General features: G+C 42.0%; 1 protein-coding gene across 1 annotated transcript in view; it reads right to left on the bottom strand.

Annotated features, from left to right (window-relative positions):
* Positions 1 to 27913, bottom strand: part of LOC150084668 (tectonin beta-propeller repeat-containing protein 2) — a 262877-nt gene that overhangs the window by 125628 nt on the left and 109336 nt on the right. The window contains 3 exon segments of the mRNA XM_090376317.1: positions 19987 to 20169; positions 20172 to 20406; positions 20698 to 21152. Of these exon segments, the coding sequence (XP_090232443.1) occupies positions 19987 to 20169; positions 20172 to 20406; positions 20698 to 21152 (873 nt within the window).

Raw genomic sequence — 27913 nt, 5'->3', positions numbered from 1 at the left:
TTCAAAGAATATATTCCTGTCCGCAGATGTTACAGGTGTCTCCGCTTTGGCCATACCTCACATACTTGCAATCAGCGTGAATCCACATGTGGCCACTGTGCCCAAAAGGGACACGACTATAAGGATTGTCCTGTCGATCAGCCGCCAAGCTGCGCAAATTGCAAGGCTGCAAAGGCTCCACACCAACATTCCATCCGAGATACCAACTGCCCTGTCTATCTAAAAGTAAAGAGTCTCTACCAAATGCGGATAAATTATGGATAGAATTCCTTCTCCCAATTACCAACAAGAGATAAGAATTGTACAATTAAATGCGCAGAGAGCAAGAGTCGTTGCAGACCAGATGAAGATAAAGGCTGAGGAAAAACAAATAGATCTAATGCTGCTCCAGGAGCCCTATGTTCGCTCTGGGGTGGTTACGGGCTACCCCTCATCGTATAAAATTATCCACTGTACAAATGACCAACCATGGGCTGCGATTGTCATCAGAAACCCTGATATCACAGCAACCAAGATCACCCCATTATGCACTTCCATCAGTGCCTGTGCCCAAATCATGACATCTCTTGGATCACTGTTCATCCTCTCTCTCTCTACAGCCATCCAGGTGAAGACATCACTGCTGCGATCTCTCTGATTGAAATGGCACTCCAGCTCCTCCCGGGTGGGCAGCTACTGATAGGCATGGACTCAAACTGTCGCTTGCCACTCTGGCACAGTCAGGCACCAGATAGGAATGCCCTAGGAAATGGTTCAAGACTTGAGGACTTTATCCTCACATCAGGCTTACAAATCTTAAACTGCCCAGGACATCTACCCACTTACAGTGGCCCACTCTGGGAGAGCGAAATTGATATCACAATGGCTACGCCTGACTTAGCCAACAAACTTTCCGGCTGGACAGTCCAGGAGTCCTGGACCACTTCAGACCACAGAGTGATCACATTCTCCCTTGTTCGCTCTGTGGAATGCGTCGCATCGATTCCAAAGGACATTGTGCGTTATAACACCAAAAAAGCGGATTGGCAACGCTTCCTTGTGGAACTATCCAGAAGGCTACCGGATGATGTTCCTCTACCGGCTTCACTCTCGCCGGATCACTATGTACGCAATATTACTGCCATCATCAAAAGTGCCTGTGATCTGTCCATTCCGCGTAGGAGGCCATACCGCTATGCTGTCCCCTGGTGGAATACAGACCTTTGGGACTTAAGAAAGAGGGCACAACAAGCCAGGAAAACTTACCAACGTGCACGTGCCCATCTTCCCCCACATGAGGTTGAAGCTACCCGGGAGGCATATCGGGTAGTTAGAAACATGTACACCAAGGAAATTTGTAAGTGTAAGAAGGAATCATGGCACACCCTGGTCTCTACTATTGGCAATGAAGACCCATGGGGCATCGTGTTCCGCATCGTCACCAATAGGCTGCCTAGAGATGAGGTTCTTAGTACAACTCTCAAACCGGATGGCTCTTCAACCTTTACCTGGTCTGACTCAATAAACAATATTCTTGATTCCATTTACCCTACTGAATTTTCAGCGATGTCACTGGAGCAACAGCAGTTCATCGACAGTAATCAAGATTATCAGCCAGAGGCTACTGAACCGCCCTTCACTATGTTAGAGATGAATATGGCTCTAGCTAAAATGAAAGATGGCAAAACGCCAGGTGCCGACTTACTCGAAGTCGACGTAGTCAAGAAATTCGCTGAAGGCTACCCCACCACACTCTTGAGCCTCCTCAACAGGTGCCTTGCTGAAGGAACTTTCCCTGTACCCTGGAAGACTGCTACTCTCAAGCTGATCCTGAAAAATCCAGATAAACAGCCCCAACTTCCTGCCTCCTACCAACCAATTGCTCTGCTCTCCGTTTTGGCCAAGCTTCTAGAACGACTTCTGCTGTATCGCCTTTCCATCTATACCGATAAGCAACTCACCTCACCATGTCAGTTTGGATTCAAGACAGGCTCCGGCACTGAAGACACTATACACAATTTGATTACCCAAGCCACACATACAACTTCAAAGTATACTCTAGCCATCATGGTGGACTTTGCTGGTGCCTTTGATCGATTGTGGTGGCCCAGTGTCCTTCGGAAGCTTCGGCAGGCAAACACGTCCAAAAACCTATACAATAGTCTAAAATCCTATCTCAGCAATAGAAAATTACAAGTTGTAAACAAATACCAGACTATGACAAGATGCGTTCACAGGGGTTGTCCCCAGGGTTCTATCCTTGGGCCATTCCTCTGGTCCATTGTTCTGGACGATTGTCCATTGTTCTGGTCCATTGTCCTGGGGTTTGACCTGGGTGGAGCCAGACCCTTAGCCTTCGCTGATGATCTTGTTCTGGTGGTTCAAGGTGACACAAGAGCGGCACTGGAAGCAAAAGCAAATACAGCTCTGGAAAAGCTCCAAAACTGGGCAGCACTCCACAATCTCTCCATTTCTGGTGAGAAAACAAAATCGATTCTCCTCAAGGGAAAGCTACAAATACGTAGGCCTCCAACAATGAAGTTAAATAACATCCCTATACGTCTCTACACAGAAGTCAAATACCTGGGAATCTACATTGACACCGGTCTTACCTTTCACTCTCATCTGAAGTACTTATCCACAAAAATCCGAAAGTATATGGCCGTGATAAGAAGAGTCAGCAGAGCGGACTGGGGTTTGAAGCATAAAGCTTTGTCTCTCATCTATAAAGCAGCGTTTCTTCCAATTGTGTGTTATGGAGCCTCAGTTTGGTGTACAAAGGCCATCCTGGAAAAGAACAAGCGTAAACTTGACTCAATACAAAGATTCATGCTGTTGTCTATCTGCAGGGCATGTCGCACTGTCAGCACCCCTGCCCTACAGGTTATTACTGGATGCTTGCCACTCTACCTTGAGGTGATTAAAAGGGGACTTTACCATCGATTAAAGAAGGGAATTCCGACACAGTTGTTAAATCTTCAACTGCAGCTTACCAATGACCTGAAACAAGAAAGAAAACGTATCTTCAAACACCTTCAAGGACTTTGGCAGCATTCATGGGAAACCACGCCCAAAGGAGAAATTACCAGAAGATTCCTCCCATCCATTGACATGACTTTCCCAAAGTCTCCTTCCTGGTTTTCACCTGGTCTGCAAGTTACATTCCTGATCAGAGGACATGGGCCCTTTCAACAGAAATTGACAGCAATGGGAATTGAAAGCAATCCATTCTGCCACTGTGGCGAAGAGGAGTCATGGGGGCATCTCATGCATGAGTGCCCTGCTTACGATGATTGTAGGCTCAAATTTTTTACTGAAATCCAGGAGAACTCTCGTAACCATGAAACATACCTGCTTCAAAATGAAACAACATACAAAGCCTTAACGAGTTACGCACAAGCTGTCTTTACCATCAGACGGGCAAAGTTTGCTGAACTTAGAGCTGCTCAGAACAACGACCCTCAAGTACAAACACAAACTGGGGTCAGATAGCATTTTACCAACTGATAAAAGAGTAAGACTGAAGATTAAAATACTATGCTGGCATCATCATGGTTGGCACTCCTTGAAAAGCTGACTCCCAGAGAGTGCTTGGCCTTTGGCACTCACACAGTGGCACCTGCCCCTGTAACTATTGATCCCTCTACCCATCCCCTGCAGTTAGGACCGCTGCCGTTACGAGTAGACACGTTTTTATGAGCTCCTGATTTTTGTGTTAAAATATGAGTTTTAAGTGTTTAGTTCGCCAAGAAAAGTGTTCCCGTCGAAAGACATTCATCTGAGGATTCCCTAGGTGAGACAATTTTGCAAACTTTTGGGAATTTAGCAAATTACCAGCGTTTTTATCTGTGTCCTTTGTTTGCCAGACTACAATGGTCACCATGTGGCTGGCAGCAGGGCCATAGAGAGGCACCGATTATAAAGTGGAGGCCACGTTGGTAGTGTGCACTTGACTGGGGAGGGTGCCCCAACAGTGTTTTTATCGGGCTGAAAGAGAGCTCCAACACATTTTAATTTTTAGCATTCATATTCCAGTTAATTAAGAGTCGAAACCAACAGCGGGCTTAATGTTCATTCAACGCAGCCGAACCCAGTGATATTCTGCTTAAGGCAACACGTCACTTAAGCTCCTGGCAAGGTCAACTGGCAACAGGGTTAGTGATTGTTTCTCCCCCACTCCCACCCACTGCTGCATACTTTCTCTTCTAGTCATCGAACGGAAGAAGCTCACTACCACTACAGTTCAACTAACTCCTATCAACTTAGTGAAATTCCAACTGGAAACGATGATTTTTGTTTTCCCCCTTCCTCTACCATAAACTGACCGTGGAGAGAAGCTACTTCTGTTCCGACGATCTCTTCAACAAAATAACACTACCAACGTCTTCGCCGATATAAACTACCCAATAGGAAATTAACCCCGTTCTTCTAGGGGCATTTCCACATCTGGCATTCCCACCCCAAGTGACAGAGGGGGATAGCCCAAAATCTTCGCTGAAGGACTATTCAGCTCTAAATTCAAACAGAGACAGGACGAAGGTGGCCTCTTGCTCACCTCCACGAGCTCTTTCACGCGGGACCTCATGAACTCCGATTATCCGTAAAAGTTCGATAATCCGAAATTCGCAAAGATGGATGGGAAATTGAAAAAACCCACAGATGCCGTGCATCAGAGCCAAAATGACGACCCCGTCATCATAGACCAACAACAGGAGATGTCAGAACCCCATTCGGGGGCCCTGCTAACAGGAAAATGCAAGTATAGAAAGCCAACACCTAATCCGGAGCGGGAGATGCGCTCCCAAACTGAATCAAAAGACATAACAGAAAACCAAAAGGACACCAGCGAGGAGAAGCCACCGGAGGCTCCCCTGGATCCCTCCTTGCCAGGGGGTACAGTTCACGAGAAGTCTCTGTTCCTCAAGGCTGCCTTGGAAACATTATTTAAGGAGCAATCTAACAGGGCAACCACAGGGTTAAGGGCACAAATCGTGAACCTGTGGAACAAGCTGGACACTCTCTTGACGGAAACTTACCTCGAGAGTGAGATGCTAAGCTCCAGGCATACATGGAATGTGGGGCAAACCAAATGCAACAGCGCGCGCCCACATATGCCCAAGTGCTGAGGACCACAATGACAACGGAGTGACCACCAACCCTCGCTGCTCCCAGCAAAAAGAAAGTACCACTACTACCAAGACCCAACCTGGTCATACTGAAGCCAACAAACACCGAGACTCTTCACACAAGTGAAGAAGTAAAGAAGACTGTAATTACTAACCTTAGCGATGAATTCAAACACACCAGAATAAAATCGATAAGGAAAATCCGCAACGTCGGCATCATCATCGAGACAGAAACACAGGAGAAGGCGAACAAAATTATAGCAAATCTGAAAGTGCCGTCCCTGGGCCTACAAGCAGAAACTCCCAAGAAAAAAGGACCAAGCATTGTAATCTTTAATACAGGAAATGACTTATCCCCAACACAATTGCAAGGTGAGATATATCGCAAAAACCTGCAGCAAGCATTCCCGGATACAGACCCATCGAATCTGATAACACCCAGATATCAGACAAAGCCCAGAAATAATAACTCAACTAACTGGGTGGTAGAATTAGCTCCCAGAGCGTGGAAAGTACTAAGGCAGCAGGCAAGAATCTACATCGACTGGGGCAGTCATCACTTCAGAGAGCACGTGGCTGTTCCAAAGTGTTTTAGATGCTGCCGATTTGGCCACACCACACACACGTGTACCCAACCGCAAACTTCTCCAACCTGTGGGCACTGTGCAGAAGTAGGCCACAATTACAATTCCTGCCCAAACAAAACCGCTCCACCAGTGTGCGCAAACTGCAAAGCCCTAAAGTTACCAGCAGACCACTCTGTCAGAGACAGTAACTGTCCCATGTACTTAAAAGCCAAAAGCACTCAACAACAAAGAACAGATTATGGGAACTCTTTGTAAATATAAAGATTCTAACACAGTGAAATTTGCACAGCATAATGCACAATGGGCAATTGCAGTCACTGCGCAACTAAAGAAAAAGGTAGACGAGGACAACCTTGACATCCTCTTCCTCCAGGAACCCTACACACACAAGAAAGAGGTGAGAGAATACCCACTCACGTACAAAATTGTACAACATAACGGCAATACCCCTGGGCTGCCCTGGTCGTCTGCAACCCTGCCCTCACGGTTACTAAAATAACCCACTTTTGCAACGAATGGGCTGCCTGTGCCCAGATCATCTCTCCACTGGGAGAATTTTATGCCATATCATACTGCTGACCCGGCGAAGATATTCTCCCTGCAACCCAATATCTGCAAAATGTCCTCCACGAGCTCCCTAATACTAAAATAATCGTCCGTGCAGATGCAAACTGCAGGTCACCAGCCTGGCACAGTACAATTCCTGATCGACGAGGAACTGCCAATGGACAGCGCTTGGAAGAATTCCTGACCAACAGCAACTTCACAGTATTGAATCAGCCAAATAATCTACCGACCTTCTCAAGTACTCTTTGGGAGGCAACAATAGACATAAGCCTAGCCACTCGCTCCACAGCAGGATACATATCCTCATGGAAGGTCAGAGAGGACTGGACAACCTCTGACCATAGAGTAATAACTGTCCAGATGCACCGTGCCCTCAATAGACCACCCACACCCAGAACAATCCTCAACAGATTTGCTATAGCCAAGGCAAACTGGGAACAATTTCGGGAGGCACTGACATACTCTGTTGAAGCATTCAACAGCACAAACCTCACCCCAGACCAGCACCAGCGTGCTATAGTAAGTCTAATCACAGAGGCTTCAAACATAGCTATAAAAAGAAAGAAACCATCTGCAGGTTCAGTCCCATGGTGGTGCCCTGAGCTTCAGAGACTGCAGAATGAAGTAAATACACGCTGTAAAAGCTTCCAGCGAGTGAGAAGATCCTGGCCGGCGGCAGAGGTAGAAGTCCTCAGACAACAATACCGTGAGGTCAGAAACAAATACACAGCCCTAATAAGAACTCGGAAAAAATGTTCATGGGAGAAACTAGTCTCAATAACAGGAAATAAGGACCCCTGGGGGTTGTATACAAAGTGGCAACTAATAAATTACCAAAAGGAGAAGTAATATCTTCAACAAAGACACCTGATGGCCACTATACCACATCCTGGCACCAATCTATAGACAATATTCTGAATACCACCTTCCAGAAACTGCCCTCAGACCACACTCCTGAGCAACTTCTGCTCTGTGAGGAAAATACTAACTACTGCCCAGCACATCGGGAGGACCCATTCACACTTGAGGAACTCCATCTGGCAACAGCAAAAATAAGAAATAAGCGAACACCCGGCGAAGACTACCTGGAGCCAGAAATTGTAAAAAAGACCGTGGAATATATCCCAACAACTATATTAAACTTATATAACCACTGCCTATCTGCAGGATATTTTTCCCATGATTGGAGAGCAGCACGAATTAGACTAATACTGAAGAACCTGAAGAAACCACAGGAACTCCCGGAGTCATACAGACCCATAGCCCTACTGCCAGTACTAAGTAAATTGTATGAACACCTACTACACAGGAGGATACAAGCTCACTACCAAGAAGCAGGCCTCCCCTCTCCCAAGCAATTTGGCTTTTGACGAGGATGTTCCACCGTGGATGCCCTGGAACGTATAATAAATGCAGCTACACACAGCAATAGTAAATACTTCATTATTATCTCCATTGACTTCGCCGGGGCATTTGACTCACTTTGGTGGCCAAGTGTTCTCGGCAGACTCTGGGAGGCAAACATTCCCAGCAACTTATACCAATGCATCAAAACCTATCTTTCGGACAGAAGGATCTCAGTATCTACACCCTATAGCTAACTCACCCGGCCGGTGTTCCGGGGATGCCCACAGGGATCAGTCCTGGGGCCTCTCTTCTGGAACTTGGTGTTGGACGGCTTCCTCAACCAGGATCTAAACGGAGCAGATGCTCAAGCCTTTGCAGATGACCTGGTCCTGATGCTGGAGGCGGACAATCATGCACAACTTGAGGCTATTGCAAACAGGGCCATAGATACCTTCCAAGAATGGTCAAAAAATCATCACTTAAGAATATCACCTTATAAGACATCCTCAATACTTTTAAAAGGCTCCCGTGATATCAGGAGGCCACCTCAGATAAAAATAGAAGGAAAAACCATAAAACTGACCATGGAATTAAAATACCTAGGAATCATCCTTGACAAAAATCTTTCATTCACCCCACACCTCGTATATCTACAAAAAAAGATCAAAAACTACTCAGCCCTCATAGCAAGAGTCTCGCGAAAGGATTGGGGCTTAAGGAAAAGAACCCTGATCCTCTTTTACAAGGCTTTCTTCATTTCAGCCATCAGCTATGCAGCAGGGATCTGGTTTAAAAAAGCAACCACCGCAGTCAATAAAAGAAAGCTAGAAACGATACAGCGCAGCATCTTACTCACTGTCTCCAGAGCATGCTGCACGGTCAGCTCACATGCACTGCAGGCCCTTGTGGGGCTCCTACCCTTGGACCTGGAGATTGTCCGCTGTGGCATGCTATATCAATTATCAAGAGGGAACAGTGTAACTTGCATTGGCTTCACCACAGACCCAACCAACAACAGCAACGCAGAAAAGAAACGACTAACCAAATATCTTCAACAAACCTGGCAGTCCCGATGGGCGGACTCAACTAAAGGTGAGATAACCCGGAAGTTCATCCCGGACATTACCCAAGTGTATCCCGAACAGCCAAACTGGTTCTCACCGGGGCTCTACACCACCTTTCTTCTAACAGGGCATGGCTCTTTTAATGCCAAGCTGTCAACTTTCGGCATCAGGGATTCCCCATTATGCCACTGCAGAGAAAACCAAACATGGTCACACCTAATGCACGATTGTACCCTCTTTGAGGACATCAGATGTCATTTCATCACAAAGATACGCTTTAATCCGAAGGAACGGGAGCACCTTATATTACATGAGGAGGAGAACTACAAGGCCCTCTCGTGCTTTGCACATGAGCTGTTTACCCGGCTAAGGGCAATGACCCAACCTCCCCAGGCCTGATGCAGGACCTGACTACAACTACAACTCATCGGACGGGACTCTGCTCTCATGAGTGCCATTACTTTGTCGAATGTGCCAGAAAGATCAAAGTACCACGATATCGGACGGGACTTTGCTTCCACGAACATTGCAATCAAACACAAACACCCTGTCAGCTGGACCAACAGCGCATGTAATTTACCCAACGAACTACCCGAGAATGTGACAATCACCATACGCAGGAGTGACAACACTGCATCGATGCCCAGATAACAGAACAAACAGTGAAAGTGACCACATACCAACAATGACCACCTAAAATGGAAATAGAAGGACCATGACCACGACCAAACTGGATGAGACCTTGATCCCATGACCAACGCCGGCATTCAACCGATCTGTGAACAAGTCAGTAGAGACCTTGTCCCTGGATGTACCTCCTGGTGGGGCCAGTGTTGTGATGCTGTCCTGAACCTGCTGTCCTAGCCACCACTCTGCAGCCAGGCTGCACACACGCCATATTGGCGACCTGTGCCGGCTCCCTTGTCCGGCCCTTTCTATCCCACCCCAGCAGGGGGGGGTGGAGACGGTCATACTGTTTCCTCCCCTCCACGCCAACCCCATTCTTCCTTCTGGCAGGGCATGGGCATGCCCTGCTGACACCAAATTGAGGCCTCCTACTCTATTGGCCTTATCCTTCCTCCTTTAACCCCCCAAGTCTTCATTCTCCCCCCCCTCTCTATCTTTACACAAGCGAATTCCCCCACACACATAAATTCAATGAATCCAAATCAACTTACGCCCATATTTCGGTCTATCCTTATTCAAGCGACATCACCCTACGCAATCGAGAGATATCACACATATATCTATACATATATGTGTAAAAAAAATTTTTTTTTTAAGGTCCTAGCCACTGAAATCTCAGGAAATTAGGTGGCAGGACCTGCCAGAGTGAACTAAAGATTATCGGGTACCTGGTCTGCCTCCACGGGGCGTAAGTGGGGCAATGTTGGGCCTCAGAAGAGGTCCAGCGTCTAAATGGCCAGAGGAACAACGGTACAAAACACCACACTTCCATAATCCATACACTTTTAAATCTCTGGCCTTCCCAGTGAACTGGTACACCCACAATAAAAGCAACGTGGAGATGGGGGAAACCCCTGGTGCCATTAGACACTGAAAACACTTACACTTACCCATCCCCTATTTCTCCTTACTCGGGTGGACTGCCTTCTCTATCTGTCCACTTTAAGATTGTTCCTCACATTCAGAGCCCCCTTCTTCCTGTTCCCCAGGCCTTCTCTTCTCTTCCTCTTTTTTTTTTTTTTTTTAAACTTGGTTTTCGTCCAGGACGCTCAGGCGACCCTGGCGGAGACCAGCCAGAGAATAAAGGGCAGCCTGGCTACTTCCGAGCGGTGTGTGCGGGCAACGTGAGGTCCCACCAGGGGCCATTGCGGCCAAATGCCAGGACACCCAACAGAACCTAACGCAATATGTCATATACAACAGACAACACTTTTCTGGCATTTACAGTAGTTCTGTATTTCTTCACAGCATACATAAGGCGCAGATGTGAGAAATCACAGGTGGCGCCTGACCCTAACACTATGCACACTATGTACAATATGGTGGCTTTAGTGTCCGGACACGTTTTATCGCGCTCCTGATTTTTAATGGAATTTACTAGTTTAAAATGTGCATATAGTTCAAATAAGTTCAAGCTGAAAGAACTTAATCGGAGGATTCCCTAGGTGAGACTATTTTTATATTCTACTGGGAATTTAGAAAACTACCAGCGTTTTTATCTGTGTCCTTTGTTGCCAGACCTACAATGGTCACCGTGTGGCTGGCGGCAGGGCCATAGAGAGGCACTGATATAAAGCAGTGGCCACGTCGGTAGTTTGCACTTGACTGGGGAGGTTCCCAAACTGTGTTAAAACCGAGCAGGAAGTTTGCTCCACCAAACTGTGCTGATAACTGCTGTATGTTATATTATGTGTGTATTAACTGCTGTATGTGTATATTAAACCAGAAGCAATGAATTCAGTGACTCCCCCCTTCTTTCCATAAACTTTGCCTGGCTGACTGTGAACTCCTTACCTATGCATTCCACAGAATTACTAATGACACTATCGCCTCCAGCGCCCCAGGAAGCCCCTATGAGAAGTGATCCTGATCTTCTGGGAGCATTTTCACACTAGGCTATTTCCCCCCCCCCCCCTTAGTGACTGAAGGGAATAGCACAAAACTTCAATAACCACCTGTGTGCCTCCAAATTCAACCACAGATTTGTGGAGGACATCGTCCGACAGCATTTTCAGTGCCCTACTAGATCATCCCAACATACGCCTGATAAACCGAACTGTCCCGGTTATCCAGAATTCGCTAAATGGAAGGGAAAACAGAAAAAAATTATGGAATCCTTGATGCAGTCACAAAGTGACCACCTCGACATTATTGACGAGACAGAAGATATGGAGGACACCCGATCAGGGGCCTCTCCAGCCAAGCAAAAAAATAAGCGAGTGACCCACTCCCATACCGAGTCTAGAGAGCAGCCCGACCACACAACATCTCAAAGGGAAACAAACAACGATGACAAACAACAGGAACCACCCCTGAACCACACTCTTCCAGAGGGCTCTGTCTATGAGAAAACATTCATTTTAAAAACGGCCCTTGAAAATATATTCAAGGAGAACCCTAACAGGATCTCCTCCGGACTAAGGTCTCAAATTGTGACAATATTTCACAAAATGGAGACAATTCTCCATGGTACATACTTAGAAAATGAGAGAATAGCTACATGGCTACAAACCTATATGGAATGTGGGGCAAACAAAATGCCACAGTGTGCCCCACATATGCCCAAGCGCTGAGGAATATACCAAACGAGGCAGAGAAAACAAACAAAGTGGAAATCCAACAAAATAAAGTATTATTGAAAACCCTGAACATCGTCATACTGAGACCCACTGGAGAAGAGAGACCCTCCAGTGAACAAATAAAGCAAAAAGTCATAAACAATCTCAAAGAGGACTTCGAAGACACTAAGATAAAGTCTATCCGGAAAACAAGAAGTCCTGGTATCATAATTGAGACGGAAAGCAAGGAGGAAGCCGAGGGGATAATAACGAACCCCAAGCTAAATACCCTGGGACTCATGGCAGAGACCCCAAAAAAGAAAGGCCCATCAATAGCTATTTTCAATGTGGACCAAAATCTACAACCACAACAACTCACGGAAGAAATATATAGAAGAAACCTAAAAAGCCACCTATCGAATCAAGAAGGGGTGACACTGCTGACCCCAAAATACAGAACCCAGTCCAAAACAAATGTAGGATATAACTGGACAGTTGAGCTGACTCCGCCTGCCTGGCAGGTCCTAATAAACTAAAGCAGGATTTTTGTTGAGTGGAGCTGCCTCCGTTTTAGAGAGCATGTGGCCATACCGACGTGCTTTAGATGTTGCAAATATGGCCACACCATTCACACCTGTGCCCAAAAGGAACCAACCTGTGGCCACTGCTCAGAGAGGGGACATGATTTTAAGAACTGCCCCAACAAAACTAAGGAACCCATCTGCACCAATTGCAAAACCCTCAGAATGGATCACAACCACTCCATCCAAGACTCAAACTGTCCCACTTACCTCAAGGTAAAAGGCACCTACCAACAAAGAATCGATTATGGGAATACAACATAAAAAATACAATTGCGGCGTACTAAAGATACACCAACTAAACGCCCACCGAGCTCAAGCGGTTGTTGAGCAGGTACGACTCCAAGCAGATGAGGATAATGACGACATTATCATAGTCCTAGAACCGTATACCAATCAGAAACAAGTAAGGGGATACCCGCTCAATTATAAAATTGTTCAAAGCAATGAAGACACCCCCTGGGCAGCAGTACTAGTAAGAAATCCAGAGATAACGGTTACAAAGATACCACAACTTTGCACGCCCTGGGCAGCCTGTGCCCATATAATATGCTCCATAGGCAGCTACTACATAATAGCCCTCTACTGTAGGCCTGGAGTAGAAATCGACTTTGCCACAACATATCTACAATCAGTGCAGACAACCCTGGTAGGGTATAAAATCTTGATGGAGCGGATGTTAACTGCCGATCACCTGTCTGGCACAGTGCTAAACTGGACCGCAGGGGAACCTCAAACGGATGGAAACTAGAAGACTTCCTAGCAAATTCAATATTTACAGTCATAAACCAGCCGTTCTGCCTCCCAACATATTGTAACATGCTATGGGAAGAAACGATCGACATAATTTTAACGTCCAGAAATATAGATACAAACGTAACCCACTGGACTGTACAAAACGCGTGGACTACGTTCTGACCACCGAACCATCACTTACAGCATACAAAGGAATCAGGCTAGAACAGTCGCCACTAAATACATGTCAAATAGATTCGCAATTGGGAAAGCAAATTGGGACGCTTACTGCAATTTCTTATCCACCCAAGGGAGACAGTATATGGAGGACTTCGACAGACGGGAGACCGAAGGTGAAAGGATAGACCCCAGACAGTTCGCACAAGATATAACCTGCATAATCACTAATGCAGCGGAAACGTCCATGAAAAGGAAAACTCTGATGACGGAGCAATGCCATGGTGGACCCCGGAGCTGCAAAGAATGAGAAGACAAGTACAGGATAAAAGAAAGCAGTATGAAAGGGCACGAAGAACATGGCCCCAGACAGAAGTCACGGAACTGAGACAACAATATAGACAGATCCAAAACTTTTATACAGAAACTATTAAGAAAAACAAGAAAACATCCTGGGAACGACTTGTCCAAGTAACAGGAAATACTGAACCCTGGGGAGTGGTGTATAAAATCACCACAAACAAACTCCCCAGAGGCGAAGTGATGACCGCAACAAAGACGGCGCAAGGAACACTCACTGCAACATGGCAGGACTCGATAAAGAACATACTCAGCAATCTAATCCAAGACCCACCAGGCATACTAACAGAGGACCAGAAAGCCATCTGCCAAGCAAACGAAGAATATGAGACCCAACAACTAGAACCCCCTTTCACAGCCAACGAACTACAAGAAGCGGTATCACAAACCAGGAACAAAAAGTGCCCTGGCCCCCGATCTCATCGAGCCGGAAATGGTCAAGAAAGCAGCGGAGGTTATGCTGGACCTCCTGCTCCGACTGTACAACACCTGTATCAAAGAGGGCCAGTTCCCCACCAGCTGGAGGACGGCCGATCTAAAACTGATCCTCAAAAATCGAAACAGACACCACCAAAATCCCAATTCATATAGACCCATATAGCCTTATTGTCGACACTAAGCAAGCTTTACAAAAGATTATTACATAAAAGGATCTACAACCACTATAATGAGGCAAACCTGAATTCACCCAAGCAATACGGCTTCAAATCGGGATCTTCGACCATAGATGCCGTCCAAGCCCTAATCACCAAAGCGATGCAGTGCACCAAGAAATATTTCCTGGTCATAGCCGTCGACTTTGCTGGGGCGTTCGACACCCTCTGGTGGCCGAGCATCCTTTGCAGGCTCAGGGCAGCGAGAACACCAAACAATTTGTACAGGAGCATCAAAACTTATCTCTAGGACAGAAACGTCCAAGTAATAAAGCCCTACAAGAAGTTGACCTGGCCGGTCAGCAGGGGCTGCCCTCAGGGATCTGTCCTGGGGCCGCTCCTGTGGAACATAGTGTTTGACGAGTTCCTCACCATGGACCTGGGGGAGGTGGAGGCCCAGGCCTTCACAGACGACCTCATACTGACGGTCGCGGCGGATTCCAGACAGAACCTTGAAATGCTTGCAAACCAAGCCCTTGATACCTTGCAGGACTAGGCAAAACTACACACCTTAACAATCTCGCCAACAAAGACGGACTCAGTACTACTGAGAGGGAGGTTAAACCTTAGAAGACTACGACAAATCAAGCTGGCAGGACAAACAATTAAACCGTCAATGCAAATTAAATATCTGGGACTGATCATCGATCAGAACATCATTTAAACCACACCTAATCTATCTAAAAGAGAAATTGCGGAAATACACAGCGCTCATTGCCAGAGTTACACGCAGGGACTGGGGGCTAAACAGGAGAACCCTGTCCCTGTATTATAAAGCCATCTTCATCCCGATAATAACATATGGATCTCCCATATGGTACAAGAAAGCAGGAACAGCAGTGAATAAAAGGATACTGGACACGATCCAACGCAACATATTATTAACAATAACAAGAGCACGTAACACGGTTAGTACGAATGCTCTACAGGTCCTTGCGGGGACCCTACCCTTGGATTTAGAGGTAACCCGCTGCGTACTTATGTATCTACTAGCCAAAGGAACCCAAATCACCTACAACGGTCTTACCATTGACATCACCAATAACAGGAAAAACGAGAAACAAAAAATAGTGGATCACCTTGTACAAATTTGGCAGAGAAGATGGACAGACGTGGAAAAAGGAGTGATGACAAAAAAATTTATTCCCCAAGTAACCAAGCTGTATCCCAAGGCTCCCGCATGGCTGTACCCAGGCCTAAACACTACTTTTCTATTCACCGGCCACGGGCCTTTCAAGGCCAAATTAAATGCCTTGGGCATAATCGAAGAATCGCACTGTCTCTGCGGCGAACTAGAAACATGGCATCACGTTATGCAGTGTGAAATATACGAAGATATCAGATGTCAAATGATCACGAGAATCAAATACATCCCTAACACCATCTCCTGGACACACCAGAAGAATTTGCAGCCTTTAGTCGCTTTGCCCAGGAAGTCTTCTCCAGAAGAAAACTACAAATAGCCATCCACCAAGGCCAACAGGAGTAATGAAACCAAATATGGACACCAAGGAATACGAGAAACTAAGGACGAGGATATCAACCAATGATTGATGACCATTGGAATATGCCACCCAACGTTGAGAACGGAACGCCACCCTTAACAGAACCCACCTGATAGGGAAGTAAAAAAAAAAAAAGCTATCACACAATCAAAGAAAGAGGAACACAAGGATGCGGCTTGCCCCATGAGTGACAATGAAGAGAAACAGACGTGAGACAAAGGCCATATTGGAGACTTGAAGAGGGCACTCTAGCTCTCTTCACCTATAATTCCTAACTCCCCGGGAGGAGGGGACGGCCACACGATCCCCCCTTCTCGCCATCCCCTGTTTCCTCTCTGGTGGGGCATGGGCATGCCCCACTGAAACTGGGGCCGCCTTCTCTATTGGCTCCATACTTCTGCCTTTCCCCCCCAGTCTTCTGCCTCCCTCCCCTCTATCTTCACACTAGCGAAAGTCCCACACATCAAAATTAATACATCAAACCGTCATACACCCAGCATTCGGCCTAAAAAATTAAAGCGATAATATTCCCATGTCAACGCAAATAATAAAAATCACTTTATTTTATTTTCTTGATGATCATTGGAATATGCCACCCAAAGTTTTTTTTTTTTTTTTCAGTCCTAGCCGCCGAAATCTCAGGAAACTAAGCGGCAGGACCTGCTAGAGTAAACTAGGTCTACGGAGTTCCTGGCCTGCCTCCACGGGGCGTAAGTGAGGCAACGTTGGATCCCAAGGGTCCAGCGGCTAAATGGCCAGAAGAACAACAGTACATGACTTTACACGATCCAAGATCTAAGATCCATATACTTTTAAATCTCTGGCATTTACAGTGTACTGTAATACACCACAACGTAAACTACGCGGAGATGGGGGGGGGGAACCCATGGTGCCGTTTGACCCTAAAAACACTTACACTTACTGTACATGATGATAGGACAGCTCATGAGATTCTATAAATAGTATATAGGAACCTTTCCAGTAGAGACAGGATGAGTATTCTATTATTCTCTTTAAGGCTCAGCTGGACAGGTATTTTGAACGAACAGAGGGGTGAAGTGGAAGTGGTTTTTTTTTTTTTTTTTTTTTTGGCTGATGCTGCATAAGCTTGCTTTCTTGCATCAAATGCCTCTATTAATGCTAATGCTAATGCTAATTCACTGTTTGGCCATATTATTAAGTATTATGAAGATGTGGGTTATATAGAATAATCTATGCAAAAATATGTAAATCAAAGTGGTAACATGGTGTATAACACATGCACTAAAGCACATAAAGCCATATGATCTGACTACTGTCCATATCATTTCACCAGCAATAGGAAATAGACAGGCTCTCATGGGCTTCCAAAGGGATTGTCAGTGCATGTTCAGCTGTTTGTTTGTTATGTTTGTTATTTGGTTTTTAGTTGCATTAGCAACTAAGGCCATATTGCTCCGGGTATATGCAGTGGTCATTCCCTGACCTTTCCACATCCTCCGTATTTGGTGGTCACGGGCTCGAACCTGGTTTAATCAAGAAGCATGTGCTACACACTGCTGCTCCTGCCCACCTGGCTATGGAGGCGCCCGCATATTCAGCAGGTGCTACAGCAGAGAGGACAGTGTTCAAAGTCTAACAAAGGGGAAAACTCTCATAAATTGTGATAGGGTGAGGTATTTCACATCTGAAGCATATTTTCAAATTGTTTTGTTAATAGTTAGCCTCTGCATGTAATGCAGGAATATCATAAGGTCTCAATACCCACACCATGTGAAGAACCCTAAAAAGAATACACTATGGAAGCAGACCTTCATGGAAACCACTAATCTTGGATGCTAACTGGAAAATATGGTGCCAGAAATGTAAAAGGTCAATGCTGAAGTACTAGAAGCAAGTCATGTGTCCCAAATGAGTTCCAATTTATGCTTTTCGGCACCAATGGAAGAGTCACATATGGAGAAAATCACACTAGGCACTGGAACCATCCTATTATATACCAATAGTACACTCCTGGAGGAGGCATAATGGGGTGTGTGTGTGTGTGTGTGTGTGTGTGTGTGTGTGTGTGTGTGTGTGTGTGTGTGTGGAATGCTTTTGAGGTGGTTTGATCTCAGTGGGGATACCATAAATGATAAATGTCAGAGCACATTATCACCCTTGAAAGCACCCCTTTCAATATCGTAATATGACCATCCACTGCACCAAATGTATGTAAGACTGGTTTGAAGAATGAGGAAGACTTCAAGCAGTGGCCCTGGCCAGTCCCACTGAGCATCTGTGGGATGAACTGGAAAGGTATATTCATTTACATTCCTTTCCCTCTGCCTACATCATTCCAGGAATTGAAGACAGTTTTGTTGCATGAATGGTTCAATATTCCTTGTATCACTTTCCAACAGCTTGTTAACTCCATAACATGATGTGCTGGAGCAATGATTTGGGGAAACAGTAGGCCAACATGCTATTAGCTAGTTGTCTAGTAAAGTGAATACTGCATACAGGAATACTGTATGCAGTATTCACTTTTTCATTTTCAAAATACATTACTACCACACCCTTTTGGCATCTCTCATATTGTGGATATAACTTCGCAACTGTGATGGCTTGTTGTATTACCTGGGTACCTGCCCGCCCACTGATGATGAAGCCCAAGAGCTTCGAAATGATCATCTGGGTGGTGGTACTGCTGAAAATAAATAACAGTAGTCTTCTCTACTAGAGAAGCGTTATTTATTTGAAGTAATGCAATAGCAGCTATCTCATTGTTTGTTTGTTATTTGGTTTTTAGGAGCATTAGCAACTAAGGCCATATTGCTCCGGGGATATGCGGTGGTCATTCCCTGACCTTTCCGCATCCTCCGTATTTGGTGGTCACGGGCTCGAACTCCGGTCTAAATCAAGAAGCGTGTGCTACGCACTGCTGCTCCTGCCCACCTGGCTACAGAGGCGCCGCTATCTCGTTGTGTAGGCAACCACAACTCAAGATACAATTAAAACGATGCCCTCTACACTACATATGTAGTTCAAGTTTATGGGTTAACTATGGTGTATTTACACCGATACTATATAGGAATACTGTATACAGGCTTGGAAATTTCATTTTAGGAAAGGTACAGACCTAATGAGGATACAACAAAGAATGACAAAACTGGTTAAGGGCACAATGGAGTATTCTTATTTAGAGAGAGAGACTAGCTCTATAAGCTACAGTGTTTGGAAACTAGGAATCTGTGAGGTGTCCTAATTGGAGTGTTTAAGGCTATATAAAAAAAAATGGATGAGTAAACTAAGTGCTGAAGGCATTTTTATAGTTAGTCATGTAACGTTTGAATTTATGCTCCCCTCACAGGGAGGGGGGAATAAATTCAAACTTAGAGGTGACAACTATAGAAGAGAAAGAGAGACTGACTGTTGAAATAAACTCCCCCTTACTGTTGTGCAGTTATAAGTTTATCTAAATATTTAAAAAGGGATTCGACAAATTCTTGAAAGAAAGTACATGCAGTGAGGAACATTAACACTGGTTGCACTCAGATTTTTTATTATTATTATTTTGACTGATGCTGCATAAGTCTGATTTCTCATATAATTTTATCAATATTGATACTAATACTAATTTTAAGATTCTGTGACTGTTTAATGTGTGTTATTATTATATTAAAAATTCATCACTATAATATTGTTTAATATATATATTAAAATTTCCAACTTATTTCGATCAATCTTATAATTAAAATTTTCATGGTATGAAATCTTAGTATCTAAAACAGGGAGAAGTCTATTGTGACTAACTGGTATGTTACATGTCCAACTGGGATAACTAATCAGTTCTCTCCATTACAGAACTTACCAATAAACTTATCAATAGTAACAGCTTGCCAACTAGTAAGTCATTAGCTTACTAATAGCCATATCAGTCTGGCATACTAAACCTTTGTTAACTCCTCTTGTATTCACATAACTGCTTATTATATTAATTTATTTAAATTAATGAAACTCTCAACCAATCAATTCCCACTTTTATATTACTAGAGATTCTAAACAAATTGCATATTTACCATGAACAGTCATCATCCACAGCGACAATATAACACTTCTCTAGAAGCAATTACCCATTTTGAATACTTAAAATCCATTTTGTGTGGCAACACTGCAGCATAGGCTGTTTCATTGTGTACAACCCACAGAATATTTCCAGAAGGAGAGATAGCAATTTGATTAGCATGCTGATTAAGCTCAATCCAAGATGGTCCAAAAGTTAGATAGTTCGTGAATAGTACAGATTTTCCTTGCTGTCAACACAAAAAATAAACTTTTTACAAACAGCTACATTTATAACTGCCCCAGGTACTTTATACTGTATCCAACTCATTCCATACCTGGGAGTTTCATCATTATCCTGGGTTTCCAATGATGAACTGCTATTACACAATACAGATTTCTGTTGCACTTCGGAATGATTTTCATATGGAGTTTCACATGCATTTTTAATTTCTAACTATTATCTAGTAGGTGCTGCTTTTTGCTAGAATTAAATGTGCCGGTGCTATACACATCATAATCAACGTCTTCATGATTAACCTTCATAGCAGTTTTTTTATATTCATTATCATCGTCACTGAAAGGTACCCATCTTTCTAAAGACCTAAGCTCACCTGAGCATTTAAATTTATCTTTACTACTACATCTCTCTGCTTCTAGAAAACTATCCTCTGGATGAATAAATTCATTTCATTATCACCTTTTTTCCCTTCCTGTACAATATTGCATTTTTTATTAAATCTTTTACACTGTCAGTTATGCTTCCAGAATCAGGAATATCTTGTTTTAGATTAGAAATGACATCATTATTATCATTTTTTGACTGTTTTTGATTTTCATACTGACTATATGCAGATAAAATTCTATTCAGAGCTTCATCTTCATCATATGATAAAAATGTGCCATATTTGCTTTTACATAATGAAGATAAAGGGGATACGATGTTTTCTTCTAACAAATCATTTTTGCTTTCATTTTTCTGCACTTGGCTTTGAACCTGTTTATTCTGATCTCTGTTTTCTTTGAATTTTTCATGTAAAATACAAATTTCTGTAGCAACATTAGCATTACAGTCTTCTAATCTTTGTTTTAAGCCATCAAGATCATTATATTCACAATTACTTTGCGCATCATTATGAAAAGTACTTTTACTCACAGAAACAGAAGGAACACTGTCTGGGAAAATTTCTTCTACTATATTATCTGAAAAATATTAATAGTTACAAAAAATTATTTTAAAGTCAGTTTCAAAATCATTTTAAATAATTTAAACTTAAGTTTTACATTGAAATAACTTCAGTGAATAATGTGGACATTTCGCAACTGTACTGCTCAAGAATTTAAACTCTTATGTCAAGGTAGGTAAGAATGTCAAACCTCTTTAGGAGGTGGGAGGGAGACTAATCATTTATGATTTGTCTCTTCCTGGAAGTAGGTTGCGATTTAAACGAAATTTTTCAGCTGACAAGATTCTTTTTCCTGGAAACTGAACAAATAAAATCAAAAAAAAAAAAAAAAAAAAATTAAATTAATTTTATTATCCCAAAATAAACAGGTGTACAATGTATTCAATAGGCAACTGTGCTCTGAATGAATAGTACCTTTGCATGTGCCCTCTTTCCCACACTGTTAATAGAGATCTGTATCAGATTTCTGAAATTATTTTGAAATAAACAAGTGTTTACTAACTGGCTAGTGGTATTACAATTCCCCTGAAAAAGCAGGACAAAACTTCCACTAGCTAAGGAAATCACACTCTGAGCCTACATGCTAAGTTTACATTTCCAGTCACAGTACAGATAACATGTAACTGCTATATTAGCATTTTGCCACAAAAATTACAACAGGGATATCTCTAATCATGAACACCAACAGTCTGAAGCAACATTAAAATGACTAAAGAATCTGCAGCTATAGACACTGAAGAAGCAAATAATTTTCTCGAAATTTTGGGGGAAAAAATAATAATTGACAATGGTGGATATAATGGAAAAAAAATTATAAAACTGATTTAGATTAAAAGAAGAAAAACAAAAGCTTCTGTAATTATAAAAAAAAAAAAAAAGTTTAAAATACTTTTCTACTTGAAAGCAATGCAGAAGGCAATTTTAAATTAAAACTTTTAATGGTCTACCATTCTGAAACCTCTAGAGACTCATGGGTTTACCATAAAAAACACATGCCTGTGTTTGGCAGTTGATCAAACAAGTATCATTTTCATGGAATATTTCAGCAGAGATCTCCATGAAGAAAAAGAAATACTCTGCAAGGAATCATCTTAACTTCAAATAGTGTTAAGTTGGTACCTTACATAATTATAGTCCTAACCTACCTCTAATCCATCACAACAGTATAAACTAGATTGATTCAGAAAATGTTTCTTGTTTCATTGTTAGAAATACAAAGTTTTTGTAATTTAATAATTTAAATATAAATTAAATGTCTTCACACTACAGTATTCATGAACATCAGGCATAACCTTCATAGCCAAGCTGGGTGCCCAAAATTCTGCAAATGTTTCTGTATTCTACCTGCTATGTCAGATCAGTGTAGTATATCTTAAAAAAATAAGAGGAAAACATTAGCAAAATTCATATATTTCTACACAGAAATATATTTTAAACGATAAAAAAGAAATAAAATTGCTATAATTTAATTTCATGGATGTAACTCAATTGTACTTCTATTTACTTAAAGATGTAACTACCATCAAGGGTAAAAGAAAGGGTTTTCCTCTTCATAAAGGTGACTACAGTGATCTCAGACAGTTTATAAATTCTATACAGTGGGACCAACTGATGATGTTACCAACAACGAATTCTAAATGGGAAACATTCAAGGAAGTAATCTTAGAAGCTACTAAAAATATTGTTCAACTAAGAAATATTGTTCAAGGTTTAGGCCTAAATGGATGTCAGATGAACTAATGAGACTCGTGCCAGAGAAGCAAAATGCATGGAATACATAAAAATTATCAGGTGATACAGAAGACTATGGTAGATATAAGCTAGTCTGTAATCAAGTCACAAAGGAAGTCAGGCAAGCGAAAGCATATTATGAGAAATCTTTGGCAAAGGATGCAAAGATTTCTTTACTTATCTAAACTATAGGAGGAGAATGAAACATATTGGTCCACTTGATATCGATGGTTTGACTGTTGATCCTGCTCAGTTAGCTGACAAACTAAATAAGTATTTTGCAGCTACATTCACAAATGAGGAATTCTGTAGGGAAGTGGAGGACAAAAGCTTATTAAACTCTAATAGGGAACTAAATGATTTTGTAATGACTGGGAGCAAAGCAGGAGATACTGTTGAAGTTAAACATAGGAAAGGCACTTGAGGTAGATGGGATCTATCCAATTATATTAAAGGAGGCGGCAAAGGAAGTAAGCAAAACTTTGCCATAATTATGAGAGCATCCTTCAACTCGGAGGTGGGGGGGGTCCCAATGGACTGGAGATGTGCAAATACATCCTCAATTCACAAAGGGGATCAAAGAAACACAAGATCAAAGGGTAATTACAGATTTGTTAGTTTAACTTCTGTTACAGGGAAAATAATGGAGTCACTGGTTAAAGAAGCATTGCAAGATCATCTAGACAAGACCACAGTAATAATTCAGTCATAGTATGGGTTTGTTAGGGAGAAGTCTTGTCTGACCAATGTGATTGGATACTATGATGTGGTGACAAAGGAACCAGATGCAAAAAATAATTTTTATCATATATTGGATTTCAGAAAAGCTTTTGATACTGTTGCACATGGAAGACTATTGTACTAATTGGAGCAGTATGGCATTAAGTGCAAGTTGCTGCTATGGATAAGTGCATGGCTGAGTGGAAGAAGAAAGAGAGTGGTAATCAATGGACACTGCTCTTCATAGACTAATGTTATCAATGGAATCCCCCAGTGTTCGGTGTTAGGCCAATTGTTGTTTTCTGTATTTATCAATGATATTGATGAAGGTGTATCAGGCATAATGTCCAAGTTTGCAGACAGTAAAAAGGTTAGCACGGTTGGTAATGACAGTACGTTACTCCAACAGAATCTAGAAAAGTTGGACAAATGGGCTGAGAAGTGGCAACTGAAGTTTAACACTGACAAATGCAAAGTACTGCATATCAGTAGCAGTAACCCAGAGTATGTACCAACTATGCGATACTACACTCGGGGTAGTGGCGAATGAAAAGACCTGGGGGGGGGGGGTATTGTGCAGCTAGATATAAAGTTTTCTGAGCAGTGCAGGTAGGCTGCCAGAACAGTCTATGAGGTCTTGTCAATGATATACAGGAATTTTGCTAGCAAGGATAAGAGGGTGATTATCCCTTTATATAAAGTAGGCCACACCTTGAGTACTGCATATAGGTGTGGAGGACTCATTTTAGGAAGGATATAGAGCTGTTGGAACAAGTACAGAGAAGGGCAACAAGATTGATAAGAGGAATAACAGATTGCTCTTACCAAGAAAGGTTGTTGTTGTTATTTGGTTTTTAGTTTTAGAAGCATTAGCAACTAAGGCTATATTGCTCCGGGGATATGTGATGTGATGATCATTCCCTGACCTTTCTGCATCCTCTGTATTTCCCAAGAAAGGCTTAAGTTCTGCAAATTGCAGTGTTTGGAGACTAGGCACCTGCAAGTTGATCTGATTGAGGTGTATGAATGAACCATTCAAGGCCTTGAATGGTTTGAGCAGCTCAGTACTGATGGGATTCTTCCTCTTGCTCAGATTAGACACCTGAGAGGGCATAAATTCATTGAGGAAAGACAGTTGCACAATAGATGTGCGGAAATTTGCCATTAGTCAGCGGGTGGTTGATTGCTGGAACAAACTTCCATCTGTCATTGTGGAAGTTGATAGTTTAAATAAATTCAAGGAAGAATTTGTCTGACTACATGAAGCTTTGGAGCGAATGGGTAGGTGAAATGGGAAGTTTTTTTTTTTTTGCCTGATGCTATATAAGCATGCTTTCTTGCATCATATGCCTCTACTAATGCTAATTTTACATGTTTCTATTATATGAGTACATAAAAGAGATACACACACTGGAATTTCTAAAATAGCAAGGTTTTTTGTACAATTTGTTTTCCCCTCAAATGCACTGATCAGCTAAGGAAGTAGTGCTTCCTTACTAAAAGATTTTCGTTATCTCTTTGATTGCTTTTGTCAAACCTAGCCATTCTAAAAGAACATTTGTTGCATTTCTCTATATATATGTTTGAGCTGAAGCTCAAAGTGCATGATGATGTAGAACATCTGAAATACAAAGTATTTTCAAGAGATCTATACCAATTCTCAGAGAATTTGATATTGTCTCCTATTGTGCTTTATCATTAGTGAAGTTGTCTTCCAATAATTTTATGATAAGCTTTGTTAAAGCCTTCAACTCATTTATGCAAAGTTCTAGTCCATTCCCCAAAGCGCCAAAAGCTACCTATGCATAGCACCCTATTTTACTGGTTGTATCAAAACCTGTGTATTCATGTAATGCTGGTAAAACAATACATACTTAACTTTATGAACACAGCAAAAATGACATCCTGTTCTTTTCTTTTCTTTTTAGCTGTTGAATTTCTCAAACAGTCCTAAACTGTAAGCAACTTCAAATTCAGACTAATGGTAAATGGTTGACTGATTGATTGATTTTGATTTTATTGGCGCAAAAACGACTACAGTTATACTGCATCAAGAAAAGATTAAAATATCAACAAAGATAAATTTTGGTAACCTTTAAAAAGGTTACCTCGTCAAACTGTTATATATATATATATAAGGCAGTATAAGTTTAAAGATAAATTATCCAATTTATATATGTGTGTATATATTAATAGCTTGTAAAAACTTAAAAACTGCTGACACGTGGTCGTTGTCTGATAAAATCTGACTGAGCATATAAGGCTCAGTTGGATGAGTAAAAGCGGTAAAATATATATTGCGAACATGGATAAAATTAACGCAATCTATTAAAATATGCTTTATTGATAAAATGGTGTCGCAAGACTCGCACATAGGAGGGTCATCTGCCCTCAGCAGAAACGAATGTGTCAGATGACTGTGTCCTATGTGGAGTCGAGCAAGAACAACTTCCTCGCTACGATTCCTGTGCAGACTGGACTGCCATGTTTCTATTACAGGCTTTATCTGGTATAATTTATTTGCTCTCTCTCTATGCCATAGTTCTTGCCATTGGGAATATATCTTGTTGCATATTATTTGCCTGTAGTCTGTATAGGGGACTGACAGGCAACGATTATTAGTGGGAGCTGCTGATTTGGCTGCAGTGTCAGCCAAATCATTTCCCCTTATCCCAAACTCTCTGAGTAGCTCTAGGAATCCAGCAGAAGCAGATATCAAACTTGTATTCATGAAGAGAATGTATCTTCTGCTGAACCCAACAGAGAACTGGATGAGAGTTGTGTCTCAAAGATAATAAAGCCTGTAATACACTCAAAGAATCATAATATATTATTGACCTTTGGCATTGAATTCGAATGTGATCCAAGGCTAACTCTATAGCATGCAGCTCTGCAGTGTATATGCTGGATTCAGGAAGAATCTGCTGAGATATTATAGTGTCTGGAAAGACAACAGCAGATCCTATGCACGATTCAGACTTCAAACCGTCTGTGTAAATTGTCAGGAAGTCGGAGTGCTCAGCTCGGTGTGCAGAATAGAGCTGCTGATAGACAGATGATGGAGTCTCAGACTTTACCCATTTCTTAAGGGAAAAATCACACGTGGGGTATGAGCATGCCAGGGTGGAAGAGTTTCTTTTGGTGTTTGTGCAACCTTGTCTACCATGAAGTTAAACTCTCTGAGTAGCTCTTGGACATAAATACCAAAAGGTCGGTTGGCAGTCTGACGGATATTGTACAAATTTTCCCAATGTGGCTCAAAAACGGATGTCCACGTAGGATGGCCTGGCAGGGATTTCAACTTTAAAGCATAGTTTAAAAACAACTGCTTATGTCAAAGGGATAACGGTGGAGGTAAATGGACAGAGCAAGAACATCAGTGTCCACAGAATCTGATGAAGTAATAGGACAAGTGTATAAATGTTTTTGGTGATTGTGTTCAAAAATAAATGCTATTTCAGGTAAATTTTCTGCTTGTTTAATATCTCTTTTTTACCTGCTTGCCTAACATCTTTTTTCCCCTTACTTTGTAGCTGACTTACTACTCTTAATCCAGTCCCAAGAGATGCCCAAAAAAAAAAAAGCTAATTAACTTTCTCAGTGAATAATAAATGAATATACAAATTTAAAGAAGACTCAGTTTCTGGTGGATTTAATGAAACAAGTAAATATTCTTATTATGAGATCATAGGAAGTTTTTAACTTTAGGTAAAATCACATTGAAATTGATGGTATTAGTATTATTGCACTTTCTGTGATATTGTTCCAGATTCAAAAATAATAATATAAAATGTCCTGAGCTATTAACATACAGAATATAACAGTTGCATGACAATACAAGAATGTAGAGCATCTGCAATCCAAAAAAATCATAAATGATTTGGAAGACATGAATAGCAGCATTACGATATAATGCCAAGAGTACAATTTAATTTCAATTTAATTTAATTTAATTTAATTTTAATTCTGATTTGCCTTTTATTGATTGAAGCAAGTGTGAGAGGAATTCATCATGGGAACAATCTTTTAAAATCAACTAGATGATTATCATTTGTATTAGCACGTCAAGGAAAGTCCTTGAGACAAAAATATTCTACACCTCATTGTCACCTCCCTTTTCTTGTTTAATCAAGGAAGTTACTGATAAACTTATATAATTTTTAGGTGTTTTCACTGTTATCATTATGTAGTATATTTTATATTGTTATATTATTTGTGTTATATTGTAAAATTTATTCTTAATTTCTTGCTCACTACATATAAAATGTCATTTAAGTTATTTCTGCAATGTAATGAACAATAAATGAATAAATAATTACCCACGAA

This window comes from Mastigoproctus giganteus, chromosome 6 (assembly GCF_048544385.1).
Source record: "Mastigoproctus giganteus isolate SK-2022 chromosome 6, ASM4854438v1, whole genome shotgun sequence".
Lineage (NCBI taxonomy): Eukaryota > Metazoa > Arthropoda > Arachnida > Uropygi > Thelyphonidae > Mastigoproctus > Mastigoproctus giganteus.
This window is presented reverse-complemented; position numbering and strand designations above follow the sequence as displayed.